Source organism: Hemitrygon akajei, chromosome 1 (assembly GCF_048418815.1).
Source record: "Hemitrygon akajei chromosome 1, sHemAka1.3, whole genome shotgun sequence".
Lineage (NCBI taxonomy): Eukaryota > Metazoa > Chordata > Chondrichthyes > Myliobatiformes > Dasyatidae > Hemitrygon > Hemitrygon akajei.
The window spans coordinates 8,313,353-8,340,424 of NC_133124.1; the positions used below are offsets into that span (position 1 = coordinate 8,313,353).

At 44.1% G+C, this 27,072-nt stretch overlaps 2 protein-coding genes across 3 annotated transcripts; both read left to right on the forward strand.

Annotated features, from left to right (window-relative positions):
• Nucleotides 1–1,183: 1,183 nt before the first annotated feature.
• LOC140717361 (coiled-coil domain-containing protein 127-like) lies at nt 1,184–13,642 on the forward strand. The gene is made up of 2 exons (XM_073030912.1): nt 1,184–1,321; nt 10,179–13,642. The coding sequence occupies exons 1-2, from the start codon at nt 1,198–1,200 to the stop codon at nt 10,856–10,858; spliced, it is 804 nt and encodes a 267-aa protein (XP_072887013.1). The 5' UTR covers nt 1,184–1,197; the 3' UTR covers nt 10,859–13,642.
• Nucleotides 1,186–26,609, forward strand: c1h7orf25 (chromosome 1 C7orf25 homolog). 2 transcript variants are annotated; one of them, XM_073030702.1, is made up of 2 exons: nt 1,186–1,321; nt 25,100–26,609. In XM_073030702.1, exons 1-2 carry the CDS (start codon nt 1,275–1,277, stop codon nt 26,361–26,363), a joined length of 1,311 nt encoding a protein of 436 aa, XP_072886803.1. In that variant the 5' UTR covers nt 1,186–1,274; the 3' UTR covers nt 26,364–26,609. The 2 variants fall into 2 exon arrangements, with proteins under 2 accessions (XP_072886803.1, XP_072886886.1); XM_073030785.1 differs by lacking the exon at nt 1,186–1,321 and adding an exon at nt 17,985–18,102.
• The last annotated feature ends 463 nt before the right edge of the window (nt 26,610–27,072 follow it).

Sequence of the window (27,072 nt, forward strand, 5' to 3'; positions counted from 1 at the left end):
AGCAACACATCCTCAGCACCTCCCCCACAGAGAGAAAAAAAGCAGCGACCAACCCCCTCACTCACAAAAAAGAAAAATGACAGTTGCATCAAAAACCCCCTATGCCCCCACCCACACACAAAGAGCTTACAGATCACCCATCCACCAATCGGCCAGAAGAAAGAAAACAGCAAAAGCTGAAGGAGACCAATGTAAAGTACAGTCCGATCACCACTGACCCTCTGGCTCTATTAGGAGCGGTCACTGACCCTCTGGCCCTTTTGGGATTGATCGTTGACCCTCTGGCTCTGTTAGGAGCGGTCACTGACCCTCTGGCCCCTTTGGGATCGATTGCTGACCCTCTGGCCCTGTTGGGAGCAATTGCTGACCGGGTCCAAACGCCTTCAACTCGATGCTTCAGTCTTCCTTGCTGCTTTGAGGTGGAGTTATTCATGATCTCAGGTCCCATCTTTGGTCTTTAGTAGAATGAATTACCCCAGAGGTTTACATGGTTTGTTTGAACCTAGACTATGATTATTTAAATGGTGTACTCAATATTGACGAGAAGAAGTACAATTGTTTAGTTTAGGCAGAGTGTGTTTGTTATTGTGACTTGGATGAAGATCAGACCACATTTTATGAGTAATTAGTGCAGAAAACCAGGTAACTTCAAAGGGGTGCAACTGTGTGTGTATGTAATTCACAGATTTATTCTCTATTATCATCTATTGCATTATACTGCTGCTGCAAAGTTAACAGATTTCACGACATCTGCCAGAGATATTAAACCTGATTCTGAAAAGCAGGTTTCTAAAAGTTTTATGAAAAAGAGCAGAGTATGGCATGTGACCTGTGACAAAAAAATATTCATTCCAGCTCAGTTTATGGCATGAGCTTCGTATAGTACAGGTTAATTTTTAAGGTACATTTCTTTTAAACAAGAGGGGCAATGTCAAAAGCAATTAGGTCATCAGCTTCTTCAAAATGGAACTTGTTGATCATGTTAATCTTTTGGTTCCATTATCTTCCACTTCAGTCACCATTTCCAGAATCTGAAATGTCAGTGGTATTGTGCTTGAAACATATCATTGGCTGAGGAGTTGCAAGGACTGTTTTTAATGATATAAGCCACTGCACTTCTATCTGTTCATCATTTTTGGAGAAACATTTGCTTTATCTTTCCAGGCATCATTGTTATTGGCAGCAAACTGAGACCCCATGAATAATCTGAATGCACCAGGAGAGGATTGGAATATTTTACCCAATCGCAGAGATGGAGAAGGTGGTGGAAGCAAATGGAATTACGCTCTACTAGTTCCTATGTTGGCTCTTGCTGCCTTCCGTAAGTGTGTTGATTTGTATTAGAATTGTTTCTTGGTTGTACCACAATATTTAGAGTAGATATGGTGTCCTTCAGTAGTAAAAAACAATTATGCAGAAATGCAAAATAGACTTTAGGATTCTTCAGCCAGCAGAAGATATTTTAACTCCCTTCATTTTATAATCCCTGATGCTGAAAATCTTGAGCAACTCACACAAAATGCTGGAGGAACTCAGCAGATCAGGCAGCATCATTGTTTATGCCTGAACGATGGAGACTACAATGGGATGAAGGAGGATTTGGCTGCATGTAGACTGGGAACTATGCGATGGGATGGTTGAGGAACAGTGGAAGACTTTCAAAGAGATTTTTCACAGTGCTTAACAAAAGTGTATTCCAATTAAAAGTAAGGGTGAAGAGTAGGGAGAGCCAGCCTTGGATAACTAAGGAAATGAAAGAAGGCATCAAACTAAAAGCTTGTGCATACAAAGTCGCCAAGAGTATCGAAGATTGGGAAAACTTTAAAAACCAACAAAGAACCACTAAGCGAGCATTAAAGAAAGGGAAGCTAGATTTGGCTGAGGGGTTGGAGCAGGGATTCAGGTTTCTGGATCATTAGGACCTCTTTTGGGGCAGGTGGAACCTGTACAAAAAGGATGGGTTGCACTTGAATCCCAGGGGGACCACTATCCTGGGGGGGGGGGGGGGGAGGTTTGCTAAGGCTATTGGAGAGAGTTTAAACTAGAATTGCTGGGGAGTGGGAACCAAACTGAGTGACGGAGGAAGGTGTGGTTGGCTCACAAATAGAGAAAGCTTGGAGACAGTGCGAGAGGGAGGATAGGCAGGTGATAGAGAAAAGACGTGCTCAGACCAATGGGTTGAAATGTGTATTTTAATGTAAGGAGTATTCTAAACAAAGCGGATGAGCTTAGAGCATGGATCAGTACTTGGAGTTATAATGTTGTGGCCATTACAGAGACTTGGATCGTGCAGGGGCAGGAATGGCTACTTCAAGTGCCAGGCTTTAAATGTTTCAGAAAGGACAGGGAGGGAGGCAAAAGAGGTGGGGACGTGGCACTGTTGATCAGAGATAGTGTCACGGCTGCAGTAAAGGAGGAAATAATGGAGGGGTTGTCTACTGAGTCTCTGTGGGTGGAAGTTTGGAATAGGAAGGGGTCAATAACTCTACTGGGTGTTTTTTATAGACTACCCAATAGTAACAGGGACTTAGAGGAGCAGATAGGGAGACAGATTCTGGAAAGGTGCAATAATAACAGGATTGTTGTGGTGGGAGATTTTAATTTCCCAAATATTGATTGGCATTTCCTGAGAGTGAGGGGTTTAGATGGGGTGGAGTTTGTTAGATGGGTTCAGGAAGGTTTCTTGACACAATGTGTAGATAAGCCAACAAGAGGAGAGGCTGTACTTGATCTGGTATTGGGAAATGAACCTGGTCAGGTGTCAGGTCTCTCAGTGGGAGAGCATTTTGGAGATAGTGATTACAATTCTATCTCTTTTACCACAGCACTGGAGAGGGATAGGAACAGACAAGTTAGGGAAATGTTTAATTGGAGTAAGGGGAAATATGAGGCTATCAGGCAGGAACTTGGAAGCACAAATTGGAAACATGTTCTCAGGGAAATGTATGGAAGAAATGTGGCAAATGTTCATGGGATTTTTGCGTGGGGTTCTGCGTAAGTACGTTCCAATGAGACGGAAAGGGTGGTAGGGTACAGGAACCGTGGTGTACAAAAATTGTTGTAAATCTAGTCAAGAAGAAAAGAAGAGCTTATGAAAGATTCAAAAAACTAGGTAATGATGGAGCTCTAGATTATAAGGCTAGCAGGAAGGAGCTTAAGAATGAAATTAGGAGACCCAGAAGGGGCCATGAGAAGGCCTTGGCGGACAGGATTAAGGAAAACCCCAAGGCATTCTACAAGTATGTGAAGAGCATGACGATATGAAAAGATAGGACCAATCAAGTGTGACAGTGGAAAAGTGTGTATGGAACCAGAGGAGATAGCAGAGTACTTTGCTTCAGTGTTCATTATGGAGGAGGATCTTGTCAATTGTAGGGATGACTTACAGCAGACTGAAAAGCTTGAGCATGTAGATATTAAGGAAGAAGATGTGCTGGAGCTTTTGGAAAGCATCAAGTTGGATAAGTCACCGGGACTGGATGGGATGTACCCCAGGCTACTGTGGGAAGCGAGGGAGGAGATTGCTGAGCCTCTGGCAATGATCTTTGCATCATCAATGAAGACAGGAGAGGTTCTGGAGGATTGGAGGGTTGCAGATTTTGTTCCCTTATTCAAGGAATGGAATAGAGATAGTACATGAAATTATAGGCCAATGAGTCTTACTTCACTAGTTGGTTAAGTTGATGAAGAAGATCCTGAAAGGCAGGATTTATGAACATTTGGGGAGGGATAATATGATTAGGAATAGTCAGCATGGCTTTGTCAAAGGCAGGTCGTGCCTTACAAGCCTGATAGAATTTTTTGAGGATGTGACTAAACACATTGATAAAGGTAGAGCAGTAGATGTAGTGTATATGGATTTCAGCAAGGCATTTGATAAAGTACTCCATTGAATTCTTATTGAGAAAGTAAGGAGGCATGGGATGCAAGGGGACATTGCTTTGTGGATCCACAACTGGCTTGCCCACAGAGGGCAAAGAGTGGTTGTAGATGGGTCATATTCTGCATGAGGCACCAGTGGTGTGCCTCAGGGATCTGTTCTGGGACCCCTACTCTTTGTGATTTTATAAATAACCTGGATGAGGAAGTGGAGGGATGGGTTAGTAAGTTTACTGATGACACAAAGGTTGGAGGTTTTGTGGATTGTGTAGAGGGCTGTCAGAGGTTACAGCGGGACATTGATAGGATGCAAAACTGGGCTGAGAAGTGGCAGATGGGGTTCAACTCAGATAAGTGTGAGGTGGTTCATTTTGGGAGGTCAAATATGATGGCAGAATATAATTTTAATGGTAAGACTCTTGGCAGTGTGAAGGATCAGAGGGACCTTGGGGTCTGAGTCCATAGGACATTCAAAGTTGCTGCACAGGTTGACTCTGTGGTTAAGGTGGCATATGGTGCATTGGCCTTCATCAATCATGGAATTGAATTTAGGAGCCAAGAGGTAATGTTACAGCTATATAGGACCCTGGTCAGACCCCACTTGGAGTACTGTGCTCAATTCTGGTCGCCTCATTACAGGAAGGGCGTGGAAACCATAGAAAGGGTGCAGAGGAGATTTGCAAGGATGTTGCCTGGATTGGGGAGCATGCCTTAAGAGAATAGGGTGAGTGAACTTGGAGTGACAGTGGATGAGAGGTGACCTGATAGAGGTGTACAAGATGATGAGAGGCATTGATCGTGTGGATAGTCAGAGGCTTTGTCCCAGGGCTGAAATGGCTAACACGAGAGGGCATAGTTTTAAGGTGCTTGGAAGTAGGCACAGAGGAGATGTCGGGGTTAAGTTTTTTAGTACACAGAGAGTGGTGAGTGCATGGAATGGGCTGCTGGTGACGGTGGTGGAGGCAGAAACAATAGGATCTTTTAAGAGACTCCTGGATAGGTACATAGAGTTTAGAAAAATTGAGGGCTATGGGTAAGCCTAAGTAATTTCTAAGGTAAGGACATGTTCGGCACAGCTTTGTGGGCATTGTGCTATAACCATATAACAATTACAGCACGGAAACAGGCCATCTCGGCCCTTCTAACTCTGTGACGAACGCTTACTCTCACCTAGTCCCACCGACTTGCACTCAGCCCATAACCCTCCATTCCTTTCCTGTCCATGTACCTATGCAATTTTACTTTAAATGACAATATTGAACCTGCCTCTACCACTTCTACTGGAAGCTCGTTCCACACAGCTACCACTCTCTGAGTAAAGAAGTTCCCCCTCGTGTTACCCCTAAAGTTTTGCCCCTTAACTCTCAATTCATGTTCTCTTGTTTGAATCACCCCTACTCTCAATGGAAAAAGCCTATCCACGTCAACTCTATCTATCCCCCTCATAATTTTAAATACCTCTATCAAGTCCCCCCTCAACCTTCTAGGCTCCAAAGAATAAAGACCTAACTTGTTCAACCTTTCTCTGTAACTTTGGTGCTGGAACCCAGGTAACATTCTCGTAAATCTTTTCTGTACTCTCTCTATTTTGTTGTTATCTTTCCTATAATTCGGTGACCAGAACTGTACACAATACTCCAAGTTTGGCCTCACCAATGCCTTGTACAATTTTAACTATACTCAATGCTTTGATTTATAAAGGCCAGCATACCAAAAGCTTTCTTCACCACCCTATCCACATGAGATTCCACCTTCAGGGAACTATGCACCATTATTCTTAGATCACTCTGTTCTACTGCATTCCTCAATGCCCTACCATTTACCATCTATGCCCTATTTTGATTAGTCCTACCAAAATGTAGCACCTCACACTAATCAGCATTAAACTCCATTTACCATCTTTCAGCCCACTCTTCTAACTTGCCTAAATCTCTCTGCAAGCTTTGAAAAGCTACTTCATTATCCACAACACCACCTATCTTAGTATCATCTGCATACTTAGTAATCCAATTTACCACTCCATCATCCAGAGCATTAATGTATATGACAAACAACATTGGACCCAGTACAGATCCCTGAGGCACACCACTAGTCACCGGCCTCCAACCTGACAAACAGTTATTCACCACTACTCTCTGGCATCTCCCATCCAGCCACTGTTGAATCCACTTTACTACTTCAATATTAATACCTAACGATTGAACCTTCCTAACTAACCTTCCGTGTGGAACCTTGTCAAAGGCCTTACTGAAGTCCATATAGACAACATCCACTGCTTTACCCTCGTCAACTTTCCTAGTAACCTCTTCAAAAAATTCAATAAGATTTGTCAAACCTGACCTTCCACGCACAAATCCATGTTGACTTTTCCTAATCAGACCCTGTCTATCCAGATAATTGTATATACCATCTGTAGGTTTTCTCTGTTTCTATGTTTCTGGATTATGAAAATAAATGAGCACAAAAGATATAAAAAATGGATTTTATAATTTTATGGTTTTTATAATTATATAAAGCGGAAAAGGGTAGCTAAAGTGAACATAGTTCCCTTGGAGGACAAGAATGAGGAGTTTATATTGGGGAATGAGGATTTGAATGACTATTTTGTGTCAGTCTTCATGGTGGTTGACACGTCTAACATGGTAACGAGAGATTTTAAAGATACGATGGGAGATGAGAACCTTGATAGAATAGCTGTCACTAAGGAGGTAGTGCTGAGCAAACTTGTCGGCCTGAAGGTACATAAGTTCCCTGGTCCTGATGGAATGCATCCCAGGATACTGTTGGGCTTGAAATTCTGCCCTGTGTTCGTTTAGGAAGAGAGACAACTTACACCGGAATATTACAAAACGTGGCTTTATTGCAGAGTTCGTAACTGGCACAGCGAATCCACGGAGTCGCTGGAGAAGGCGTTCTGTTTTCCCCTTACAATCTGCTCTTATTTATACCCCTTTTCCCCCCAGCACAACCCCGCTACATATTAGGTAATATCGGGCACTTGTGTCCATCTTATTGGCCCGCAGCCATATGCTCACGAGTTACCTGTTTCTTTTGTTTACTGAATCACGTGACACTAGTAGTTTCGGTGTAGCGGGGTCCCCAGTTTCGCTCCCCCCTCCCTCGCATTCCGGCCTCCTAACATTATGTGTGTTACGTGAGCCACTCCTGACCTGTAATGGCAGTCTCGAATTAACCCCAACAATACTGAAGGAAATGGCAGAAGTTTCAGCAGAGGCTTCGGTGATAATTTACCAAAATTCTCTGAACTCTGGGCAGGTCCTGGCGGATTGGAAGATGGCAAATGTCTTGTCACTGTTCAAAAAAGGATGTAGGCAAAAGGCAGGTAACTATAGGACAGTTAGTTTAAAATCCGCAGTTGGGAAAATGCTTGAAGCTGTCATTAAAGAAGAAATAGTGAGATATATGGAAAGAAATGGATCCATCAGGCAGACGCAGCATGGATTCAGCAAAGGCAGGTCCTGTTTGACAAACTTACTGGAGTTCTTTGAGGATATAATGAGTGCAGAGGATAGAGGGGAATAGATGGATGTTATTTACTTGGATTTCCAGGTGTTCGATAAGGTACCGCATAAAATACTTACCCATAAGAATGCATAGAGTTGGGCGTGATGTATTAGCATGGATGGAGGATTGGTTAACTAATAGAAAGCAGAGAGCTGGGATACACAAGTGTTACTCTCGTTGGCAATCAGAATGGTATCTGGTTGGTATACTGAGGGGCCGGTGCTGGGCCCACAACTGTTAACGATATACATTAATGATCTGGAAGAGGGGACCGAGTGTGGTGTATCTCAATTTACTGATGATACTAAATTGGATGGAAAAGCAAATTGTCCAGAAGATACGGAGAGCCTGTAGAGATATAGATAGGTTAAGTGAGTGGGTAAGGGTCTGGCAGATGGAGTACAGTGTTGGTAAATGCAAGGTTATCCACTTTGGAAGGAAAAATGGAAGAGCAGACTATTATTTAACCGGTAAAAAAAAGTGCAGCATACTGTTGTGCAGAGAGACTTGGGAATGCTTGTGCATGAATCACAAAAGGTTGGTTTGCAGGTACAGCAGGCTATCAAGAAGGAAAAAAGGAATGTTGGCCTTCATTGCTAAAAGGATTGAATTTAAGAGTAGGAGGGTTATGATGCAACTATACAGGGTACTGGTGAGGCTGCACCTGGAGTACTGTATGCAGTTCTGGTCTTCTTACTTGAGGAAGGATATACTGGCTTTGGAGGTGGTGCAGAGGAGGTTCACCAAGTTGTTTCCAGAGATGAGGCGGTTAGACTATGAGGAAAGATTGAGTCGCCTGGGACTGTACTCGTTGGAATTCAGGAGGGGTAGATAGATAGAGGCAGGAAAGTTATTCCCACTGGTGGGTGTGACTAGAACTAGGGGACATAGCCTGAAGATTCAGGGGAGTAGGTTTAGGGTGGAGATGAAGAGTCTTTTCCACAAGACTGGTGAATCTGTTGAATTCTCTGCTCAATGAAGCAGTGGAGGCTACCTCGGTAAATATATTTAAGACAAGGTTGGATAGATTTTTGCATAGTAGGGGAATTGAGGGTTATAGGGAAAAGCAGGTAGGTGGAGATGAGTCCATGGCCAGATCAGCCATGATCTTATTGAATGGCGGAGCAGGCTCGACGGGCCGGATGGCCGACTCCTGCTCCTATTTCTTGTGTTCTTAATGAGGAAGAGTAAACAGTTAACTGAGGACTGAGAGGAAAGGGGCAAGATGCCTGAAGTAGAAGGGAATGCCTGAAATAGGAGGGGAAAGAGACTAGATGAGGCCAGGTGGGAAAGATTAAGGGCTGGAGAAGAAAGAATCTGATAGGAGGGGTGTGAACAATAGGGGAAGTGGACCCCCACCTGGTTTCACCTATCACCTTACAGCCAGCCTCTCTCACCTGCCCCACCTTCTAATTCAAGCATCTCGTCCCTTCCCTCTCAGTCCTCAGTCGACTGTTTATTCACTTCCATAGAAGCTGAGTTCCTCCAGCATTTTGTGTGTGTTGCTTTGGATTTCCAGCATCTACAGATCTTCTAACATTTGCAAAATGCTGGAGGGACTTGTAAGTCTTGTGGTCTAATGGTCCATAAGGCCATAAGACGCAGGAACAGAATTAGGCCATTCAGTCCATTGAGTCTGCTCTGCCATTCTATTCTGGCTGATCCCAGATCCACTCAACCCATACACCTGCCTCCTTACCATATTCTTTGATGCCCGACCAATCAGGAACCTATCAACTTCCACCTTAAATATACCCACGGTCTTGCCCTCCACCGTAGTCTGTGGCAGAGCATTCCACAGATTCATTACTCTCTGACTGAAAATGTCCTTCTTACCTCTGATCTAAGAGGTTGCCCCTCAATTTTGAAGCTGAGCTCTCTAGCTCTGGATACCCCCACCATAGGAAACATCCTCTCCATATCCTCCCTGTCTAGTCCTTTCAACATTCAGTTGGTTTCAATTAGATTCCCCCCCCCCCCCCCCGCCGCATTCTAGTTCTAGTGAATACAGGCCCAAAGCTGCCAAATGATCATGTGTTAACCCCTTTATTCTCAGAATCATCCTCATGAACCTGCTCTGGACTCTCTCCAATGACAACACATCCTTTCTGAGATATGGAGCCCAAAACTGCAGCCTGACTAGTGTCTTATAAAGGCTCAGCTTTATCACCTTGCTTTTATATTCTGTTCTCCTTGAAATAAATGCCAACATTGCATTTGCCTTCTTTACCACAGACTCAACCTGTAAATTAACCTTCTGGGAGTCTTGCATGAGGACTCCTAAGTCCCTCTGCACCTCTGATGTTTGAACCTTCTCCCCATTTATATAATAGTCTGCACTATTGTTCCTTTTACTAAAATGCATTATCATACATTTCCCAACATTGTTTTCCATCTGCCACTTTTTTGTTCTTTCTTCCAATTTGCCTTAAGTTCTGCTGCAATCGCATTGCTTCCTCAGCACTACCTACCCCTCCACCTATCTTCATATCATCTGCAAACTTTGCCACAAAGCCATCAATTTCATTATCCAAATGATTCACCATCAATATAGAAAGTAGTGGTTCCAATACTGACCCCTGAGGAACAGCAGTAGTCACTGGCAGCCAACCAGAAAACTTTATTCCCACTTGCTGCCTCTTACCTGTCAGCCATTCCTTTATTCATGCCAGTATCTTTCCTGTGACACCATAAGGATTTTATCTTGGAAAGATATATTTGCTCTCTAGAGATGAATCTAGTTGCAATTGAAAGCCGCTTTAATTTTTTTAAAGGATGGATCTGGTCAAGGGAATCCCAGAAAGAAATAGACCAAGTGAAAACAGCATGCAAGAACACGATAGCAACTTCAGAGACAAATCTGAAATTGATGTATGAAGACGTCATTGTTCAGAATCGACGTTCACTTGCGCGCTGTGAGCTGGAGCAGGAGAAGCTCAGAAGCAAAGTCCAAAGTTATCGTGAAGCACTTTCTGCACAGAGCCATCGGCTAGTTGAAGAACGCCGGCAGCTGGAACAAGAGCGGAGAAATATAGAGGGGGAAAAGCGCTTCCTGCTACAGTCGGGAGTAGCCGGGGTTCTGTACCGGGATTTGGTGCAAAAAGAAAGAGAGTGGGAATCTCGAGCTAGAGCACTCATAAGAGAATATGAAAATTCCCTGGTCAACAGGCAAAATCTTTTCTGCAGTTTCTTTAGTCCAAAACAAGAAAGACTTGAATTAGAGAGGAAGATGCTCAGCCAAGCTGCTGCCAATCCAATTGCTAAAGAGTTGGGCATCGACAATGATTTGAAATATATCTTTAACTATGAAACACACTGTGCAAATGTACAAAACACAGACAAAAGAAAGAATGGCAGGATATTGTGGGTTTATCTGAAATATTGGGAACTTCAAGCCGAGCTACAAAAATTGAAAAAAGTAGAAAAAGCCTTTTTGAATAGTCAGGTTAATTAGAATACTGGTCATTTAAAACAAATACAAAGAAGACATCTGCAGAGAAAGCAGTGAAAAATGGAGACCATTTAATGGCTCCTGTTACGATCAGTCTACAAAACACAGCATAATTTGTAACACACACAAAGTGCTGGAGGAACTCAACAGGTCAGGCAGCTATCAACATTTCAGGCCCACCCCAGCCCTTCATCAGACAGTGCACTTTGTGATTAAGTAATATACTATTTATGTGTTCTGGTTCTACATAACTGTTAGATACAGAGATCACAGAGAAAAAAAGTTAAACACCTGCACTCTTGCTATGAGAATTTCCACTGGACTGAATTATGAGTCTCAGTTTATACCATAAATGCAAATTAATCTCAGCACATTTTGGAGCTGATAATTCCCATTTTCAGGACTCTGATCAATGATATCTCCTGACCTGAAACTCTATTTTAGATTCCCTGATTGTGAACAAATGAATTTGTGTCCCTTGCTTTATTAGCATAGAACAGTACAGCGTAGGAACAGGCCCCTCAGCCCACTGTTGGCATGTGCTGTTTACTCCTTTTAATTTCCAATACCTTGATTTCTTAAACAGCACCGTAAATAACACACACAAAAGTCAGCAGGGCAGGCCGCATCTATGGGAAAGAATCAGTCGAGATTTGGGGCTGAGACCTTTTATCGAGACTTGGGGTGGGGGGGGGGGGGCTAGAGATGCCAGAATAAAAAGGTGGGAAGAGGGAAAGGCAACTAGCTGGAAGGTAATAGGTGAACCCAGGTGGGTGGGAAAGGTCAAGTGCTGGAGAAGAAAGAATCTGATAGGAGAGGAGAGTGGACAATAGGAGAAAGGGAAGGAGGAGGGCATCTGGGGGAAGTAATAGGCAGGTGAGAAGGTCAAGAGTGGGGAATAGAGGAAGGAGGGGGAAATTTGTTCACCGGAAGGAGAAATCAAAATTCATGCTATCAGGTTGGAGGGTACCCAGACAGAATATGAGGTGTTGCTCCTCCCCCCTGAGGGTGGCCTCTTCTGGGCACAAAAGGAGGCCATGAATTGACATATGGGAATGGGAATTAAGATGTTTGGCCACTGGGAAGTTCCACTTGTCACGGATGATGGTAGGTGCTTGATTTACCTCGGCTCTCACCACTGTAGAGGAGGCTGCATCAGGAGCACAACAGATGGCCCCAGCAGATGTGCAGGTGAGGTGTTGCCTCACTTGGAAGGACTGTTTGGGCCCTGAATAGAGGAGAGGGAGGAGGTGTATGGGCAGGTGTAGCACTTAAAAATATGATAAATGCATAAATGAAGTAATTCCCATTTCCATTCTGACAGTCCTGGGAGTCCATGGCTTTCCCTACTGCTACGATGAGGCCACACTCAGGATGGAGGAGTAACACCTTGTATTCTGTCTGAACAGTCTCCAATCCGATGACATGAACATTGATTTCTCGAACTTCCAGTCATTGCCCTCTCCTTCCCCATTCCCAATTCCCTCTCTCACCTTAACTCCTTACCTGCCCATCGCCTCCCACTGATGCTCCTCCCTTTTCCCTTTCTTCCACGGCCTTCTATCAGATTTCTGCTCTAGCCCTTTATCTCTTTCACCAATCGACCTCCAGCTTTTTATTTCAGCCCTCCCCCTCTCCCGATTTCACCTATCACCTTGTGCTACTTGCTCCTCTCCTCCATCTCTTTTTCCAGTCCTGATGAAGAACCTCAGCACAAAATGTCAATTGTTTACACTTTTCCATAGATGCTGCCTGGCCTGCTGAGTTCTTCCAGCATTTTGTGTGTTTTACTTTGATTTCCAACATCTGCAGAGTTTCTCTTGTTTTTGTTCTTCCATTGGTTAAGGTGATGGTCCTTTGCGTTTTCTGGTATAAAAATAATGGAAGGCACAGATGGATTTCAATTTCAGCAATAACCAAATCAGAATGCAACCTAGAAGTATTTATAATCAGTTGTGCCAATATGTATCAAACTCCCAAATACTTTCACATTAGGAACAGACGTCAAAATGTACTCATAAGAACACATTAGACCTGGTTACCAAACCTTGCACAATTCAGTGGTCCAAATTATGGATGGTTTGATATTTGGGCTGTGTAGGAGCTATGTATCTGTTCTCTATCTGCTTTGTATTCTGTGCTGCAGGGTTTATTATTATGGTAACTAGTCACATTAGTGGGGGCGTGGTTAAAGCGAAGAGAGTAAATTACGTATTCTTGCTTATTTTGTGACAGTTTGTGGCTTGTGACCAGCAGAGGTCAAATCTTTGTTGATCACATCGAGATTGTATGTTTGCTAATTGCTAATAGAGGTTCTGACTCTGGAACAATCATTTCATTGGAGCTGAGGGTGCATCATGAAGTATAACAACCCCGTAGTGGTCGCAGGCTAATGGTAATTATTTTGTTTTGATTTTGGATTAGTTTTATCTGCAACAATGGCCTATATAAGGATATGGAAAATCATTGGTAAGGGAATTTGGATTATATATGTGGTTTTAAATCACTTTTGTTTAGGAGTGATTACTTTTGGACTTGGCTATTTTTTTAAAAATTCCCTTGTTTTTACAGATTCAGATTGTGTTTTCATCAAGTGACTGGTTATTGAATATGTATAAATAACTGAATTATTTTAATTCTGCATCTTTTAGAGATTTTGGGTGAAAATATGATTTTGTTTGAATATTTCATTTGATGTATAACTTTTTAGCAATATCTTATTTTTCACCATAAAACTGACTTGAGTTGAAACTGATAAACTATTCAATAAAATGATACATCCCAGTATTTTCTTGTTGATAATTATTTTTAATAAACAAAAGGTTGTGTTGCTCTGGTGTTTTCTATCTTTTTTTTCACTTCAGAATCAGAACCAGGTTTATTATCACCAGCATGTGGCGTGAAATTTGTTAATTTAGCAGCAGTAGTTCAATGCGATACATAATGTAGAAGAGAAAAATAATAATAAATAAAATAAAAATAATGATGATAATAATAATAATAATAAACAAATCAATTACAGTATACATATATTGAATAGATTTTAAAAAGTGCAAAAAACCTTTTAGATCCTTATAGGTGGAGTTTCCTTTTTACTATAACATGGAACATTCCCATTATTGTCTATAGAATGAATAATATAAGTACATATGTTTAAAATTCCAACTACCGGTAGTTACAAAATAGTCTTCTGTGAGTGCATGTCATTTCAGCTATTTCTCTTGCTTTGGATTGATAGACTAGTTATAGAGTCATGGAGAAGTACAGCATGGAAACAAGCCCTTCAGACCATCTAGTCTGTACTGAATCATTTAAACTGCCTATTCTCATTGACCTGCACTGGGATCATAGCCCTGCCATCCAAATACATATCCAAACTTACCTTAAACATTGTAATTGAGCTTGCATGCACCACTTGTGCTGGAAACTTATTCCACACTCTCGGGACCCTCTGAGTAAAGAAGTTCCCCCTCATGGTCCCCTTAAGCAATGACCTCTAGTTGTAGTCCCACCCAACCTCAGTGGAAAACTCCTGCTTGTATTTATCCTATTTACACTCTCATAATTTTCTATAGCTCTATCAAATCTCCTCTCAATCTTCTAAATTCAAAAGGAATAAAGTCCTAACCTATTTGATCTTTCTGTATAACTCAGCTCCTTCAGTCCCAGCAACATCTTTGTAAATTTTATCGGTACTCTTTCAACCTTATTTACATCTGTCCTGTAGGTAGGTGACCAAATCCGCAAAGAATACTGCAAATTAGGCCTCCATATAGATATTCCTGTTGCAATAATCAAAGCAGAGAAGCGATTAATTCAATTCAATATTATAAGAATGCTAACAGCAAACACGAGGAAATCTGCAGATGCTGGAAATTCAAACAACAACACACACAAAATGCTAGTGGAACACTGCAGGCCAGGCAGCATCTATAGGGAGAAGTGCACCAATCCCAACCTCACTATAAAACCTGCTGATAAGGGGGGAGCTGTTGTTGTCTGGCGTACTGACCACTACCTGGCCGAGGCACAGCGACAACTCTCTGATACCTCCTCTTATTTACCCCTTGATCATGACCCCACTAAGGAGCACCAGGCCACTGTTTCCTATACCATCACCAACCTTATCAGCTCTGGGGATCTCCCATCCACTGCCACCAACCTCATAGTTCCCACACCCCGCACTTCCCGTTTCTACCTCCTACCCAAGATCCACAAACCTGCCTGTCCAGGTAGACCTATTGTCTCAGCTTGCTCCTGCCCCACTGAACTCATTTCTGCATACCTTGACACTGTCTTATCCCCCCTTCTTCAATCTCTTCCCACCTATGTTTGTGACACTTCTCATGCTTTGAATTTTTTCAATGATTTTAAGTTCCCTGGCCCCCACCGTCTTATTTTCACCATGGACGTCCAGTCCCTCTATACCTCCATCCCCCACCGAGATGGTCTCGAAGCTCTTTGCTTTTTTTTGGATTCCAGACCTAACCAATTCCCCTCTACCACCACTCTCCTCCATCTAGCGGAATTAGTTCTTACTCTCAATAATTTCTCCTTTGGCTCCTCCCACTTCCTCCAAACCAGGGGTGTAGCCATGGGCACCCATATGGGTCCCAGTTATGCCTGCCTTTTTGTTGGCTTTGTGGAACAGTCCATGTTACAAGTCTATACCGGTATCCATCCCCCTCTTTTCCTTCGCTACATCGATGACTGCATTGGCGCTGCCTCTTGCACGCATGCTGAGCTCGTTGATTTCATTAACTTTGCCTCCAACTTTCACCCTGCCCTCAAATTTACCTGGTCCATTTCAGACACCTCCCTCCCCTTTCTTGATCTTTCTGTCTCCATCTCCGGAGACGGCCTATCTACCGATATCTACTATAAGCCTACAGACTCCCACAGCTACCTGGACTATTCCTCTTCCCACCCTGTCTCTTGCAAAAATGCTATCCCCTTCTCACAATTCCTCCGTCTCCGCCGCATCTGCTCTCAGGATGAGGCTTTTCATTCCAGGACGAAGGAGATGTTTTCCTTTTTTAAACAAAGGGGCTTCCCTTCGTCCACCATCAACTCTGATCTCAAACGCATCTCACCCACTTCCCACACATCTGCCCTCACCCCATCCACCCGCCATCCCACTCGGGATAGGGTTCCCCTTGTCCTTACCTACCACCCCACCAGCCTCCAGGTCCAATGTATAATTCTCCGTAACTTCCGCCACCTCCAACAGAATCCCACTACCAAACACATTTTTTCCTCCCCCCCCTCTTTCTGCTTTTCGTAGGGATCGCTCCCTACGCGACTCCCTTGTCCACTCATCCCCCCCATCCCTTCCCACTGATCTCCCTCCTGGCACTTATCCTTGTAAACGGAACAAGTGCTACACCTGCCCTTACACTTCCTCCCTCACCACCATTCAGGGCCCCAGACAGTCCTTCCAGGTGAGGCAACACTTCACCTGTGAGTCAGCTGGTGTGGTATACTGTGTCCGGTGCTCCCAGTGTGGCCTTTTATATATTGGTGAGACCCGACGCAGACTGGGAGACCGTTTCGCTGAACACCTACGTTCGGTCCGCCAGAAAAAGCAGGATCTCCCAGTGGCCACACATTTTAATTCCACGTCCCATTCCCATTCTGATATGTCTATCCATGGCCTCCTCGACTGTCAAGATGAAGCCAAACTCAGGTTGGAGGAGGAACACCTTATATACCGGCTGGGTAGCCTCCAACCTGATGGCATGAACATTGACTTCTCTAACTTCTGTTAATGCCCCTCCTCCCCTTCTTACCCCATCCCTGACATATTTAGTTGTTTGCCTGTTCTCCATCTCCCTCTGGTGCTTCCCCCCCTTTCTTTCTCCCTAGGCCTCCCATCCCATGATCCTTTCCCTTCTCCAGCTCTGTATCACTTTTGCCAATCACCTTTCCAGCTCTTAGCTTCATCCCACCCCCTCCGGTCTTCTCCTATCATTTCACATTTCCCCCTCCCCCCACTACTTTCAAATCTCTTACTATCTTTCCTTTCAGCTAGTCCTGACGAAGGGTCTTGGCCCAAAACGTCGACAGTGCTTCTCCCTATAGATGCTGCCTGGCCTGCTGCGTTCCACCAGCATTTTGTGTGTGTTGTTATAAGAATGCCGCTTTATTTCCTGTTGTGCTAATATGTCATAGACACAAGAGATTCTGCAGATGCTGAAGATCTTGAGCAACATGCACAAAATGATGGAGAAACTCAGCAGGTTGGGCAGCATCTATGAAGGGGGATAAACAGTCAACCTTCCAGGCCAAGATCTTTTCAGGAGGGAAATAAAGAGCTAACATTTTGGGCCAAGACACTTAATCAGGACAATTTATTTTGCAGAGGCTGCAGCAACTATTTCTTCCCTGGTGAAGGCTGATGTAAAATATTTTAGTACCTCAGCATTGCCAAGATGAATATCAGAATCAGGTTTATTCTCATCTCATTAGTTGTACAATTTGTTGTTTTTGTGGCAGCAGTACAGTGCATAATAATTTCACCTGTCTCTGATTGGGTCACCTCTCCTCTTAAACACTTCTTAATGTGGACATGAAATATTTGACTCCCTGTTAAGATCATAGAACACTACAACACAGTACAGGCCTTTCAGCACTGTACTGTACAGTGTCGATCTATTAACCCAAACGTCAATCTAATTCTTACCTCCTCCATAGCCCTCCACTTTTCAAAACTCCGTGTACCTATTTAAGAGTTTCTTAAATGCCCTTAACGTATCTGACTCTACCAACACCCAGGCAGGCCATTCCATATATTCTCCACTCTTGTGTAAAAAAAAGCCTCTGGCTGTCCACTCGGTCAAGTCACCTCTCATTCTCCTTTGCTCCAAAGGGAAAAGCCCGAGCTCCCTTTAACTCACTCTCTTTCTAATCCAGGTATCATCCTGGTAAATGTCTCTAAAGCTTCTACATCCTTCTTGTAAAAAGACGACCAGAACTGAACACTCACACTTTTTGTCCTCTGCCTATCACCCCTTCTCCGCTCCCCCTAACCCCCAATATGCCCATCTGCCCCCACAGCTCTGCCCAAAGCACTGAGCCTCAACACCCCCCCCCCACCGCCGCTGTGCCGGCACCCAGCCACTGCGCATGCTCGCCGCCCTCACCAACATGGCGGCCGCTGACTGATGGGACGTGGCGAAGCGCTGAGCCCGTTTCGGAGGGCGCCGAGGCCGTACCTAGTGCTGTCCGCCCAACTTGGGCGTGCACAGGTAACCCCGAGGGTCGAGCTCCGCACATGCAGCGGAGAAATAGGGGCAGGGCGCTGGGAACTGGATGTGGTGGCAGAGAAGCAGGAGCCGGGGCCTGGTGGGGAGAGAGCGAGGATAGGGGTGGAGGCAGAGGATGTGGATAGGGGTGGCCGGGTATGTGTCTCCGGAGGTAGCTGAGGGATTGGGGAGGGGACCCTGAAGGCTGATTGATGAGGGTGACTGTGGTTTGACAGCTGGGGGACTGAAATGGCCTCCCATTAATGGGCCAGAGGGAGGGATGGGGTCCCGGAGCCAGCGGGGTGTGGGGGCAGAATCGTAGGAATGAGAAGCAGTGGGAGGATGGATGGGGACCTGGAGCAATGCGCCGGGAGGAGGGAGAGCAGGATTCGAGATTCAAGATTGTTTAATGTCATATTCCATTGTTTAATATTAAAAACACAATGAATGTAAATGCATAAGAGAGCTTATATATTGATTGTAACTCCATAAAGTAACACCAAGTACAGGAGTGTGGACATAGTGACTGGCAAGAAATGATGAAGTAGTGGTGGGTTAGTGGGTAGAAGTGTTGAACAGCCTTACTGCTTGGAAAAAAGCCCAACTAGGATTTAGGGGACAGATGGAAGATGTGGATTGTAGGGAAAACTGAATGTTTTGACTGTGTTGTAAAAGTTACAGGGTATTAAGTAGAGATCAATCAAAAGATCTCAGAAAGAATGTGAAAGTTTTCTGGTGACATAATCTTTGCAGTGACATTAATGGCAAAGGGATGTTCAAAGTAAATTTATATCACCATATACGTCCCTGAGATTCATTTTCTTGTCGGCATACTCAATAAATCTGTAGAGTAATAACAATACCTTAACAGAATCAATGAACCAGGATGTTCAACCAGAGTGCAGAAGAGAACAAACTGTGCAAATACAAAAAGAAGAAATAATAATAAATAAATAAGCAATAGATATCGAGAACATGAGATGAAGAGTCCTTAAGTTGAGTTCATTGGTTGTGGGAACTTCTTGATGATAGGCAAGTGAAGTTGAGTGAAATTATCCCCTTTGGTTCAAGAACCTGATGGTTGAGGCCTAATCAGCGGCGAGAGCAGAGCACCTCAAGATGGGTGAATCATTTATAAAAGGAGAGCTTCATGGGCATTCAGACATTCTGAGGCCCAATCAGTGGAGGGAGCAGAGCACTGCGAATTAAATAAAAGTACAGAAGGGGCAAGCAGGGTGGCCATTTTTGGAAGTAGGCCAGTGGTGAGAGTAGGAGCATCAGGCTTGGACTCAAGAGACTTCGACGAGAAGAAACTGAGGCCAAAGAAATAGGATAGAAGATCTGGTCTTGGTTGCCCCTTGTACAGTGCAGGTAGGATGGCAGATATGACAGTGGGATGCTCCTCCTGTAGGATGTGGGAATTCATGGAACCTGATGGTCTCCCTGATGATTACACCTGCAGGAAGTGCAGCCAACTCCAGCTCCTGAAAGACTGCATTAAGGAGCTGGAGCTGGATGAACAAAGGATCATCCAGGATGCAGAGCAATTGATAGATAAGACTTTTGAGCAGGTGGTTACACCCAGAGTGCAGATTTCAGGGAGTAGATGGGTGAACACCAAGAGAGGTAAAGGGAGAAAGACATTAATGCAGGGTCCCCCTGTGGCCATTCCCCTCGGCAACAGGTTTACCCCTTTGGATACTTCTGAGGGGTGACCTATCTGGGCAAATCAGCAGCCAGACCAATAGCACTGTGGTCAGCTCTGAGCCTCAGAAGAGCAGGGTGATGTCAGGCAGAGCAATAGTTATATGGGGCTGGATAGTTAGGGGGACAGAAAGGAGATTCTGCGGCAGCAAAAGAGACACCAGGATAGTGTGTTGCCTCCCTGGTGTTGCAGGATATTCTTGAAGGGGAGGGTGAGCAGCCAGAGGTCGTGGTACATGTTGGTACCAATGACGTAGGCAGGAGAGGGGTAGAGTCCTGTGCAGTAAGTTTAGGAAGTTAGGAAGGAGGCTGAAGTGCAGGACTTCCAAGGTGACAATCTCCGGTTCACTCCCAGTGCCATGAGCCAGTGAAGGTCAGAACAGGAAGATAGTGTAGATGAATGAGTGGCTGAGGAAATGGTGCAGGGGCAGGGTTTCAAGTTCTGGGATCAGTGGAACCATTTCTGGGGGGGTGACCTGGACAAGTGGGACAGATTGCACCTGAACTGGAGGGGAACCAATATCCTGGGAGGGAGGTTTGCTAATGCTATTGGGGAGGGAACTGAAGTGAAGAGGCAGAGGATGGGGCAGTTGGCGCACAAGTAGAGACAGCCTGTAGGAAGTTTATGAGGAAGGATAGGCAGATGATAGAGCAGAGAGGCACTTAGCCAGATGGTTTGTGCTGTGTCTATTTTAATGCAATGAATATCATAAGCAAGACGAATTAACTTAGATCGTGGATCAATGTGTGAAACTGTGACATTGTGGCCATTACAGAGACTTGGATGTCTCAGGGGAAGGAATGGCTGCTGAGTGTGCTGGGCTTTAGCTGTTTCAAAAAGAACCGGGAGAGAGGCAAAAGAAGTACAGGTTTCCCCCGCATTCTGAAGGTAGAGCGTTCCTATGAAACCGTTTGTAAACCGAAATGTCGTAAAGCGAAGAAGCAATTAATTTATATGGGAAAAATTTTTGAGCGTTCCCAAACCCAAAAAATAACTTACCAAATCATACCAAATAACACATAAAACCTAAAATAACACTAACATATAGTAAAAGCAGGAATGATATGATAAATATACACCCTATATAAAGTAGAAATATTGTAGGTATGGTGTAGTTTCACTTATCAGTATTGGGAAGACAGCGAGCCAAAATCGATTTGGAGGGAAAAAAATCGGCACATACATGCATGTGCATGTACACGCCTACGCACATACACGCATGCGCAACAACTGCCCGCACAAGGCTTCACGGTCATTGTAGTGTTTCTCGGGGTAAACACACGTATAAAGCGGGCGTCTTTTTTTCGTAAAAGCGAAAATCCTCTTTGGTTAGCGAAAACAGGTACTAATGTAGGTCTTTCGTAACAGCGAGTTGTCGTAAAGCAAATGTTCAAAAAACGGGGGACACCTGTATGGTGTTGCTAATCAGGCATAGTATCACGACTGTAGAAAAGGAGGAAATCATGGAGGAATTGTCATTATGGGTGGAAGCCAGAAACAGTAACGGGGTAATACCTCTCCTGGGTGGTTTTTTTTATAGATTTCCCTGCCCCCCCCCCGATAGTAGCTGAGACATCAAGGAGCAGATAGTGAGGCAGATTCTGGAACATTGCAGTAATAATAGGGCTGTTGTGATGGGTGATTTTAAGTTTCCTAATATTGACTGGCATCTCTTTAGAGCAAGAGGTTTAGATGGGGTGGAGTTTGATAGGTGTGTTTAGGAAGGTTTCCTGATGCAATATGAAGATAAGACAACAAGAGGAGAGGCTGTACTTGATCTGGTATTGGGAAATGAACCTGGTCGGGTGTCAGATCTCTCAGTGGTAGAACATTTTGGAGGAGGTGACGGCATCTCCTTCACCAAAGCTCTGGAAGGAGATAGGAGCAGACAATTTGGGAAAACATTTAATAGGGGTAGGGGGAAATATGATGCTTTTAGGCAGGAACTTGGGAGCATAAATTGGGAGCAGATGTTCTTAGGGAAGTGCATGGCAGAAACACACACAATGCTGGTGGAACACAGCAGGCCAAGCAGCATCTATGGGGAGAAGCACTGTCGACGTTTCGGGCCGAGACCCTTTGTCAGTCAGTAATGTGCTATAGATTGTCTATGTTCTATGTTAAGGGGTAATAACTACTCCTGAACCTGGTGATGTGAGTCCTGAGGCTCCTGTACCTCCTTCCTTACCACATTTGGGAAAAGAGAGCATGGTCTGAGTGGTGAGTGTCACTCATGATCACTGTTGCTTTCCTAAGGCATTGTTTCATGTAGATGTGCTCAGTGGTGGGGAGGGATTTACCCATGATGAACTGGGCTCTAATCACTACTCTATAAGAGTTTCCATTCAAGAGCATTGGTGTTTCCATTCCAGGCTGTGATACAGCCAGTCAATATACTCTCAATTACACATCTGAAGAAGTTTTTAGAAGTTTTACGTGTTATGTCGAAGCTCTACAACCTCCTGAGGAAGTAGAGCTTCTCCCGTACTTCCTTTGTAATTGCACTTGAACAGGTCCTCTGAAATAATAACACTTAGAAATTTCAATTAGCTGACCCGCTCTCCCACTGATCCTTTGAAGAGGACTGGCTCATGGACCTCTGGTTTAGACCATAAGATATAAGTGCAGAATTAGGCCATTAGACCCATCAGGTTTGCTCCGCCATTTCATCATGGCTGATTCATTTTTCTCTCGGCTCCAGTTTCCTACCTTCCCCCCATATTCCTTCATGCTCCGATCAGTCAAGAACTTATCAACCTCTGCTTTAAATGAGCATTAAAACTTGCCTTCCACAGCTGCCTGTGGCAAAGAATTCCACAGATTCACCACTCTCTGGCTAAAGAAATTCCTCATCTCCATTCTTATAAATAAGATACGGATGCATGGAGTCGGAGGAAGTGTATTGGCATGGATAGTGGATTGGTTAACCGATAGAAGGCAGAGAGTTGGTATAAATGGGTGTTTCTCTGGTTGGCAGTGAGTGGGGTGCCATTTACATTGATGATTTGGAAGAGGGGACTGGGTGTAGCGTAGCAAAATTTTGTTGATGACACTAAACTGAGTGGAAAAGCAAATTGCACAGAGGATGCAGAGGGATATAGATAGGTTAAATGAGTGGGCCAAGGTCTGGCAGATGGAATACGATGTTAGTAAATGCGAGATCATCCACTTTGGAAGGAATAATAGAAGAGCAGATTATTATTTAAATGGTGAAAGATTGCAGCATGCTGTTGTGCAGAGGGACTTGGGAGTGCTTGTGCATGAATCGCAAGAAGTTGGCTTGCAGGTACAACAGGTTATTAAGAAAGCAAACGGAATATTGGCCTTCATTGCTAGAGGGATTGAATTCAAGAACAGGGAGGTCATGCTGCAACTATACAGGGTACTGGTGAGGTTGCACCTGGATTACTGTGTGCAGTTCTGGTCTCCATACTTGAGGAAGAATATACTGGCTTTGGAGGCAGTGCAGAGGAGGTTCACCAGGTTGATTCCGGGAATGAAGGGGTTGACCTATGAGGAGAGATTGAGTTGCCTGGGACTGTATTCTCTGGAATTCAGAAGAATGAGAGGGGATCTTATAGAAACATACAAAATTTTGAAAGAGATAGATAAGATAGAAGCAGGAAAGTTGTTTCCATTAGTAGGTGAGACTGGAACTAGGGGACATTACCTCAAGATTCAGGGGAAAAGATTGAGGATGGAAATGAGGAGAAACTGTTTTTCCCAGAGAGTGGTGAATCTGTGGAATTCTCTTTCCAGGGAAGCAGTTGAGGCTTCTTCACTAAATATATATAAGATAAGTTAGATAGATTTTTACATAGTAGGGGAATTCAGGGTTATGGGGAAAAGGCAGGTAGATGGAGATGAGTTTACGGACAGATCAGCCATGATCTTATTGAATGACGGTGCAGGCTCGATGGGCTGGATGGCCAACTCGTGCTCCTATTTCTTATGTTATGTTCTAAAAGGACACCCCTCTATTCTGAGGTTGTGTCCTCTGGTCTTAGACTCTCCCACGATAGGAAATAACGTCTTCACATCCACACTATCAAGGCTTTTCACCATTCAGTAGGTTTCAGTGAGGGTCACCCCACCTTCTTTTGAGTTCTAGTGAATGTGGGCCCAGAGCCATCAGATGCTCTTCATATGACAATCTTGGAATCATTTTCATGCACCATTTTTGTTTCCTTTTCCTAAAGTCAATAATCAGCTTATTGGTCTTGCTGACATTAATTGGGAGGTTATTGATATGACACCACGAGGCCAAATTTCCAATCTCCCTCTGATATGCTGTTTCATCACCAATTTAACGTCAATGAAGGACTTCAGAGGTATAATTACCTTAGTATTTGTTAAGTATAATTACCATTTGTTAAGTGATAAACATTGGCCGGCGCCCACATTTTTGAACTGTGGTATGGGATTTTCTGCAGTATTTTTGGTGTTTAACCTCATGATGCACTCCTTAAGTTCTACACTGAAGTGTCAGTCTAATAATTGGAATGATATTGGATTCTTTCACTGATGTCACTTGAAATTGGGCGAGTCTAAAGCTAAAGGTCACAGATTAAGGGTGAAAATTGTAATGTATAAGGGGAACATGACAAGGTTAAGGGAAGTTTGGATAGGTACATGGCTGGGAGGAGTGTGGAGGGCGACTGTCTGGGTGCATGTCGTTGAGACATTGATGAATAATGGTTTGGCATGGACTAGCTGGACCTGGTTCTGTGCTGTACTGCTGTAGGACTATCATTGACTGCTGATCTGTAAGGGGTTTAATGTACCCAGTCCTTAATTCATTTGCTAATGTGTTTTTAGCTATTGCCCATCTGAATGCAGTGAGGCTTTTCTCTTCTACAGTAACAATATACTAACATAAGAGGAGCGTTTGATGGCTTTGGACCCGTACTCACTGGAGTTTAGAAGAATGAGGACGGATCTCACTGAAGCCTGTTGAATATTGGAGTGGATGTTTTCTGTAATGGGCAAGTGTAGATTCAGAGGGCACAGCCTCTGAATAGGGAGACGTCCCTTTTGAACTGAAATGAATTTCTTAAGCCAGACGGTAGTGAATCTGGAATTTATTGCCACAGATGGCTGTGGAGGCCAGGTCACTGGGTATACTTAAAGTGGAGGATAGGTTCTTGATTATTTGGGGCATCAAAGGTTATGGGGAGAAGGCAGGAACTTGAGTTTGAGAGGAATAATAAATCAGCCAATGGAATGGCAGGGATTTGATAAGCCCAATAGTCTATTTGTGCTCCTATGACTGAACTGAAATGTTTTGTTTTCCAGGGATGCAATGTCACTGCAGAAGGTTCTCTCGGAGAGGATCACTGAAGCTCGTGAGCTGCTGGAACGGGCAGAGGCCCTGTCCCGTTCTCGGGCCGGCGGCGTGCAAGGTGGGCCCAAGCTCTGCAGCAAGCTGAAGGCCGAGCTGAAGTTTCTGCGGAAAGTTGAAACGGGCAAAGTTTCAGTGAAGGAGTCACACCTACAGAGCACGAACCTCACCCACTTAAAGGCAGTCATTGAGTCGGCTGAAAGCCTAGAGGATGTTGTTAGCCTTCTGCGCGTATTTAACTACCAGGAGCACTCTGGTGAGAGGCAGTCCGTGATGGTGGACGTCGTCGCTAACGGTGGATTGACGTGGGTCAAAGCTATCGGGCGGAAAGCTGAGGCGCTGCACAGTATCTGGGTGGGGAGGGGCCAATACGGAGATAAAAGTATTGTTGAGCAAGCAGAAGATTATTTGGAAGCCAGCAGACAACAGCTGGTGCAGTATAGCAATCCACATGTTGTGTTTGCATTTTACAATGGCATTTCTAGCCCTATGGCAGAAAAACTAAAAGAAATGGGGCTGTCTGTACGAGGAGATATCGTTGCTGTGAATTCAGTGATCGATTTTATGGAGGAAGGTGATAAATCGAGTGATTCTGAAGAAGATCTGGAGGAGCCTTTGCAAGTGACAAAAGTAGACCGGTCTACAATTGTTGCCAGTGTTGCTTTTCCTACTGAGGTTAAAGTGGACTCCTGCAACCGTGCCAATTTAGATATAACCACCCTCATCACCTTTGTTTCAGCGGTAAGTCACGGCGGATGTCACTTCATCTTTAAGGAGAAAGTACTGACTGAACAAGCTTCTCAGGAAAGGGGGGAGAGTGTCCTACCTAAACTACAAGCCTTCATGAAGGACAAAGAACTATTTGCTTGTGAGTCGGCAGTGAGAGATTTCCAGGCAATTTTGGAGACGTTAGGTGGCCCTGGGGAGAAAGCTCGGGCACAGAAGCTGCTGCAGGGAATCACGGTGGTGCCGGACCAGCCTTCTGAGCGGGCCTCCCAACTGGAAACCAGTGCAAAAATTAACAGTCGCTCTATTACAATTTTTGGTACTGGTGATGCCTTAAAGGCAATCACAATGACAGCAAACAGTGGGTTTGTGCGAGCTGCAGACAATCAAGGCGTGAAATTCAGCGTGTTTATCCACCAGCCTAGAGCTTTGACAGAGAGCAAGGAGTCAACAGCAACTCCCTTACATACTCTCCACGGGAATGGACGATGACTTTATCATATAAGACAATCTCTCCCAATCAGATATTTGTAATGTTAGATTCTGTGGGGTTGTTTTAATGGTGGGACTTGATACAAAACATATGTCTCATCCTTGTTTTCCTTTTCATTGATGCCAAATCATGCAGGCTGTATAAGAAGTGCCTCTTGTCAGTTTTGCACCTCTCTACAAAAGTACCCATCAGATTTTTAAAATGCGAACCAAAAACCAATCAACAATAAATGTGTATTCTCTGTAGGCTGTTTGTGACTTTTCATATAGCCATTAGTATGCTTGTTCCCATTGCAGCACTCAGTTATTATTGAAAAAAAATAATGTAGATTTTTTTGAGTCCAGTTAATGTGTCTACTATGTTGCTGAAGCCTACAAGCACGTCTGTGGGCAAACGAAAAACAAATAGCTATACAAAAGACATATTTAAAAATATACACTGAGCTATCTCAAAAGATGCTTGGATGGTGCTTAACCAGATTAATCTAGTCCTGTAGGAGGGTCTCGGCCCGAAATGTCAACTATACTCTTTTCCATAGATGCTGGTCATCTTGAGGCTTTAGCTCCTCAAGGCTTTAACGAGGAGAAGCTTCAGTCAGAGAAAACAAAAGAAAAGAAAAGCTCAAGGTTAAGTTTATTTTCCTTCCCTTCTTTATATCTGCTCAACGTTTCAGGCTGAGATCCTGCCATGGATACAGCCTGACCTGCT